The following is a 6672-nucleotide window of genomic DNA, read 5'->3' on the forward strand; positions in this document are numbered from 1 at the left end:
GTGTTGTCAGGGCTAGCATGAGGGACAAGGTTTATAGTGTCGGTGAGTAGTGATAGCAAGAGTACCGTTAACCTTTTAAGACCGAGTTAATTTATTCACATTAATTCCCATCAACAAATCAATTGTATGTGCCACATGAAATCTTTATTAGGCAAGGCAAGTTTATTTATATAGCACTTTTCAACACAAGGCAATTCAAAGTGCTTTACAAAAAATGAAAGACATTAAGAAAATGGCATTTAAAATCAGTCATTAAAAAGAAAAGCTAATAAAATAAACATTAAAAGAAAAAATACATGGATAAAAGTTACAGTGCAGTCTAAGATATGAATAGTTCAATTAAGAGCAGCGACAAAAAGAAAAGTCTTCAGTCTGGATTTAAAAGTAGTAAGAGTTGCAGCGGACCTGCAGGTTTCTGGGAGTTTGTTCCAGATATTTGGAGCATAATAACTGTACGCTGCTTTACCATGTTTAGTTCTGACTCTGGGGACAGACAGCTGACCAGTCCCTGAAGACCTGAGAGATCTGGATGGTTCATAATTTAGCAGGAGGTCAGAAATGCGTTTTGGTCCTAAACCATTTAGTGCTTTATAAACAGCAGCAGTATTTTGAAATCTATTCTTTGACACACAGGAAGCCAGTGTAAAGACTTCAGAACTGGAGCGATGTGATCCAATTTCTTAGTGTTAGTGAGGAACCAGTGTAAAGACTTCAGAACTGGAGCGATGTGATCCACTTTCTTAGTGTTAGTGAGGACTCGAGCAGCAGTGTTCTGAATCAGCTGCAGCTTTCTAATAGATTTTTTAGTGAGACCTGTGAAGACACCATTGCAGTAGTCCAGTCTACTGAAGATAAAAGCATGGACACGTTTTTCCAAATCCTGCTGTGACATTAGTCTTTTAATCCTAGATATGTTCTTTAGGTGATAGTAAGCTGATTTAGTAACTGTTTTAATGTGACTATTGAAACCAATAACTAATTTAACCCGCTGACAAGAGAGCCCACCTCCAAAGATCGTGACTGGCTGAGGGACAGACTCAGGGGCAGGTTCTCAGGAATTTCTTGGCTTCTCTCCCCCGAGCCAGAAGAGGAACACTACAGCTTGGAAACACTTACTGTTCCTGAAATTATCAAATCTGTTGGGCATCAGGGACCTGGGGCAATTGTGGCAAGCATGGCATTGTCTGAAGAGCAACAGAGGGCAATTCAGGTGGCTACCACTGGTCAGCGAACCAAACCAAACTGGCATTTGTTCAGGAAAGGAAGGTTGACTGCCAGCAACTTCGGAGCTGTCCTGAGGTCAAAGCGTGTGACTGCTTCCTTTATTGCCAGGGTGCTAGGGCAACAACAGGCCCTTGATGGTGTTGTGTCTGTACAGTGGGGGACTATGAATGAATGTGAAGGCGTCAGGGCATTCACCACTGCAACTCAGATGCAGGTCCATGAGTCAGATTTGTGGCTCTCCCTATCAGGATTGTTGGGGGCATCTCCGGATGGTCTGGTAGGGTCTTCCGCTGTGCTGGAGGTAAAGTGTCCCTACAGAGCCAGGGAAATGACAATTAGTGAAGCATTGCAAATCAAGGGCTTCTGTGTCAGTAAGGAAGGAGAAACCTTCAGCCTGCGTGAGGAACATCCTTACTGGCACCAAGTGAAAGGTCAGCTTCACCTCACTGCAAGGAAGAAGAAATAAAAAAATTGTGAATTGTTTTTAAATTTACATTTACTCGCCTTTGCAATGTTGTGGTTGTTAGAGTGTTAGGTTTCCTGTCAGCTCGCCTGTTGGGAAGATATAAAATATAGTTTCATGGAAGTCACACCGTCACATATACTGTAAGAGCATTAAGACATACAGTACATAGGCTAAAACAAAACATCTAAAGATATAACCTTGCACTTTGATAAGTCTCGTGAACATTTTCACTATTTTGACATTTTTATAGATGAAAATTGAACTAAAGAAATAAATGGTAGATTAATCCATATTGAAAATAGGTGTCAGCTGCTACACTAATTATAATAGTTATATTTCTTAATTAATTAAGATAAGATATTACTGTATTGATCCCAATTTGGGAAATGTTTGTGTTGCAGCAGCATAACAAGAAAAACAAAATATAAGTTATTATATATACAAAAGTATGTGAGGGATGGAATATTAAATTGAATATAAATGTAAAATGTACATGTGATTTTACGTCCAAGAGAAGCTATGGAGCAGAGAGTTCTCTGCCAGCCAGAGGTGATTTGTTATTAGTTCAATATGTCAAATTGATTTCCCTGACTACAATCTTTAGTTACATGGTGAAACGTTATGCTGCTTGTACTAATAAGACGTATCATATAAGCCACACAGGTTTTAATAGGATGTATTCATTATCTTTACTTATGTTGCGGTCTTTTCAGCAGCGCCATCTCTATAACGGCGATACAGTCACTACCCATTATTTACATTTCACCGTGACATGGACAAAAATGTAACGTCAGCTTACCTCATGGCACGAATCCAGACTCTCCATTGGAAAACATTGGCCGGAAACGATAGAACAAGCACGTTTCATGTGAAGACCTGTGGCTGCAACCCGGAGCAAAGCAACAAACCATTGCGTAGCTAACTAGTAGCGCTAGCTTTAGCTAACGTTTGCCAACGAAACGAACTGCCGAGTAAAATTGGAAAACACTGGTAATTAATTATTCTATAATTTGCAAAACTACGGTGTTAAAAACGACAATTTCAAAAATACAGATTCTAATGGTCAGATATAGATATACAGATACTAAAGATAGGCAGGTACTTGCTTTCAAGCAGAACACAGGGGAAAACAAACTTAGCGGGAGTGTTTACGTGTTCGGCGTAATGACGTACAACGGCCTCGACAATTTCTGTAGTCCTATTCAGCCATTCGGTAACAACCATCGTTTTTCAGACACGTAAACTCTTCAAAAATCCCCAGTGGGGTCACTGCTGATGTATTTAATGTCGTAGAAAAAAACGTCAATTACCTCTTAAATTTGTGTCAACCACAGACCTTATTTCGAGCTATTTTCCAAAACCCTATGGAAAAAATGCATTGCTTTTTTGAGGAAGGAACCGGAAGTGCTAAAAATGCTAACTTACTTCCGGGTTTTACGACGCGTCACTGCGGTTCTCTATTGACATACTTCATGAGAGTACAGAATTTATAATTGAGTGGCCAGAGCAACATGTACTTCAAGCTACAGTACAATGCCAATGGGATTCAGACAGGCATTTGGATGTAGAGTTGCTGTGATTGTTGACTGTTTTGAAGTTTTTATTGAAAGGCCCTCTAATTTACTAGCTAGAGCACAAACATGGTCCAACTACAAGCATCACCATACTGTTAAATTTCTGATTGGTGTTGCTCCCCAAGGCTATGTCACTTACATATCTTGTGCCTGGGGAGGAATAGTTAGTGATAAACAGATCACAATACAGAGTGGGCTCCTAAAAATCCTGTTACCTGGAGATATTGTCCTAGCAGACCGTGGGTTCGATATTGGCGATAGTGTGGGATTTTATTGTGCTTCACTAAAGATGCCTGCATTCACCAGGGGGAAAAGTCAGCTGTCAGCATACGAGGTGGAAGAGACAAGAAAAATAGCTAATTTGCGTATTCATGTCGAAAGAGTCATAGGATTAGTCAGAAGAAAATATCAGATTCTGCAAAGCAGGGCTGTGCCCATAGAGCACATGCTAACAAAACCAGGTGAGGCACTAGCATTAATTGACAAGATTGGGGTTATTTGCTGTGCCTTGTCTAATCTGTCAGTGTCTGTCATCCCATTGGAATAAAGTCATGGAGCTGTAGTCTTGTAAATAAGAAACCATGTATTATTCAGTATCATTTAATCTTTTCAGTAAACATCTTTTTGTGTTCAAACATCTTGTGTTCAAGTCTTTTCAGTAATCATCTTTTTGTGTGTTGTAAATTGTGTAGCCCTAATCAATATACAACTTTCATCTACATTCAGGCTTAATTCATTCAACAATATTCTAGAGATGACAATTGGTCTGGTGACGCTCCCATGTATGGCCATTGAGGGTTATTGTAAATGTAAATAAGAAACCATGTATTATTCAGTCTTCTTAGTATCATTTAATCTTTTCAGTAAACATCTTTTTTACAATAGCAATATATCACACAGCCCTACTTCCTCTAGTGAGTGTGGTCAGTGAATACGAAGGTGCTGTAATGCAGGTTAAAGAGCTGCCACTGTGCAAATAATAATGCCACAAGGAGAGAACCACAACTTCCGCTCACAACAAAGTCTTCTGTCACCATGGGGCAGCCAATCAGATCCAAGGAGCAGATGAATGGTTCGGAGGTTTTTGGATCTATTCCGGCGATCACAGGCTCGATGTAGTATGGCCCAAACCTGATGAGAGCATGACATATTTACCATTTATGCAGGTATTTGTGCCTACTCTAAGCAGCTTAAATGTGGACATGGGTCTATATTAAGTTCAGTGCACTCACCTCTTCTCGTACAACAGGTTGGACACCATGCTCATGAAGGTCTTGGGCTTGATCTGGCGACCCTCCTTCAGCTCGTACAGGTTCAGTCTGAATTTAAGCCTCTGGGATCTACACACAAGGCAAAGACGTCCATCAATCCTCAGATATTTACATTGAATTCAGTCATACAAATCTAACTTATTTCAAAGCTATGGATAGCAGAATTTCTAATAACGTTTTCTCCCCTATTTATTAGAATGCATAGTAATACTATTCAACTACAACACTTTTGTTGTTGGTATAAACATTATAGGTGTAGTATTGTACTTGACACTCCAGGCTTTCTCTAAATGAGAAGTCTTACTTAGTCTAGATCTGAGAGTTTTAGCTTTATAGAGTTGTAAATCAATCCTGTCATCATAGTACCCTGGTGTTCACAACTGTTTAGCCACTTTGAGAGAACAAGGTGGAGGTCTACACACTCACACTGTCTGAAAATCAGTGGCCAGTCCTGCCAGCCCAATATACAGCTTATCTCCCATGGGGAAAATCTTCTGGAAGTCTGTGGTGACCATCTGAGCCTGGATGCCAAACCTCCGGTCCGCTGCTATCGCCACACAGTTCTTCCCTCGCATGGCCATGACGGCCCCTCCGTTATAGGACATAATAGACTGGATGAAGAAGGAGAAACGTAAGAAGAGTTAAGTTAGTCAGAGCTTAAACCATTGATAGATCAAACAACTGATTAAAGAGACAAATCAAACTATTTAAACATAAAGCTCATTTTTAAGCACATTCATTGAAATAAAAATTAAGTTTAAGTTGAGGCCCTTCTATACAGCATAACATGTAAAGAATATCCTAAGAATATGTATGATTTGCAACATGCAAATAAGATACTGAATAATGTTGTCCTCAAAATAAATGACTGAAATCTATGTATTTCATTTAAGGACCAAAAACATGACTCAGGGTTATTTCCAACCACCCAAATGTGTAAACATGGAGCATAACGTTCATCTAAAATCATTTCAACGATCAAAAGGAATAAAAGTAAGATAAAATAAAAAGTGTAGTTGTAGAACATTATTATTGAACCAAAGTCTTTATTATCCCGCGTTATACATGTTTAAATGTAATGATGTAGTGAAACCTCGTTGCTGGGTTGTTGAAGTTGTTGCAGTTGTCTGCTGTCAGTGGACTCACATTAACAAATTGCTGACTAGCTTAGTAGGTTGAAGCTTTAGCTAACCAAACTAGCAATGTCTAATTAACCAAACGTTAGCTGATGTTGACCCAAACGCAACATCAGCCCTTTAAGTGAACCGGATTTATTGAATCATAATGCCATTGAAGTGAATTCGGGGAATGATTGTAACAGTTAAGTTAGCCTACAAGACACAACGTTAGCTCGTGTGCAGCTAGGTAAGCTAGTTATTTAGCATTGCAGCTATGCCCCGGCTACCATCACAATGAAATGTTTTGTATAATTAACTACAACATTGAATATATTGAAACGTTTAGAGTTGTGAGATTGAAGTTACTTGCAACCCCAAACTTAAAATATGTTTTCATTGAATATTTGCTAAGTTTAAGCAGGATGGAGAAGTCTATAAGCTAGCTGGCTACCAACATTAGCTTAGTAACTGTTGTAACTGTTGTAACTGTTACCCTTAAATACTAGTTACATTTGACCATTTACCTAAAAATACATTGGCATGTGATCTAATGTCTGGTGCTCTTACCATTGTGAGTGTGTTGTGATTTTTTCACGATATCTGCGGCGTGCAGGTTCATTTAATTGTTTGACATAGTCGGTGTCCTCCATGATTCCTGCGTTGACGAATGATTGCGTTTTCACTTCCTGACCTCCACTTGAATTTCGCGCGTCATAGAAGTCACGTGACTGAAACCAAGCTATTGAGCAGTCTGTATTGTTACTGCAAGCTGTCCTTGCTGGGTAGCTAGCTAGCTTGCTAGCAGAGGCGTTTGTCAAATCTGGTGAGGGCACAGCAAGTGTGTGTTATGGGCAGTGTTGGGTGTAACACATTACAAAAGTAACGGAGTTACAGTAATGCAGAGATGGAGTACTCGAGAGTCCTGGACTCGGACTCGAGTGCCAATTTTCGGGACTCGTGACTCGACTCGGACACTGATTGACGCGACTCGGACTTGGACTCGTGAATTCTCGTGTACG

At 39.7% G+C, this 6672-nt stretch overlaps 1 protein-coding gene and 1 long non-coding RNA gene across 3 annotated transcripts; both read right to left on the reverse strand.

The window, feature by feature from the left end:
• Positions 1-122: 122 nt before the first annotated feature.
• LOC307042647 lies at positions 123-3147 on the reverse strand. Of its 2 annotated transcripts, XR_013809209.1 has the most exons (3): positions 2490-3147; positions 1729-1776; positions 123-1536 (listed from the first exon to the last, which is right to left on the reverse strand). It is a non-coding gene; the product is annotated as an uncharacterized lncRNA (long non-coding RNA). The 2 variants fall into 2 exon arrangements; XR_013809210.1 differs by having other exon boundaries at positions 123-1776.
• Positions 3148-3882: 735 nt separating this feature from the next.
• LOC307043531 (proteasome subunit beta type-3-like) lies at positions 3883-6374 on the reverse strand. Its single transcript, XM_079688031.1, has 4 exons — positions 6221-6374; positions 4962-5146; positions 4497-4604; positions 3883-4395 (listed from the first exon to the last, which is right to left on the reverse strand). The coding sequence occupies exons 1-4, from the start codon at positions 6221-6223 to the stop codon at positions 4176-4178; spliced, it is 516 nt and encodes a 171-aa protein (XP_079544157.1). The 5' UTR covers positions 6224-6374; the 3' UTR covers positions 3883-4175.
• Positions 6375-6672: the final 298 nt, after the last annotated feature.

The sequence above is a fragment of the Notothenia rossii genome, assembly GCF_949606895.1.
Source record: "Notothenia rossii genome assembly, chromosome: 6".
Classification (NCBI taxonomy): Eukaryota; Metazoa; Chordata; class Actinopteri; order Perciformes; family Nototheniidae; genus Notothenia; species Notothenia rossii.

Bases quoted from the DNA above. Each gene is read 5' to 3' on its own strand.
- LOC307043531 (XM_079688031.1), bottom strand. The intron at 4,605-4,961 runs GTGAGTGTGTAG...CCTTGTGTGTAG, and splicing joins GCCACTGATTTTCAGACAGT to ATCCCAGAGGCTTAAATTCA. The intron at 4,396-4,496 runs GTGAGTGCACTG...TGCTCTCATCAG, and splicing joins AACCTGTTGTACGAGAAGAG to GTTTGGGCCATACTACATCG.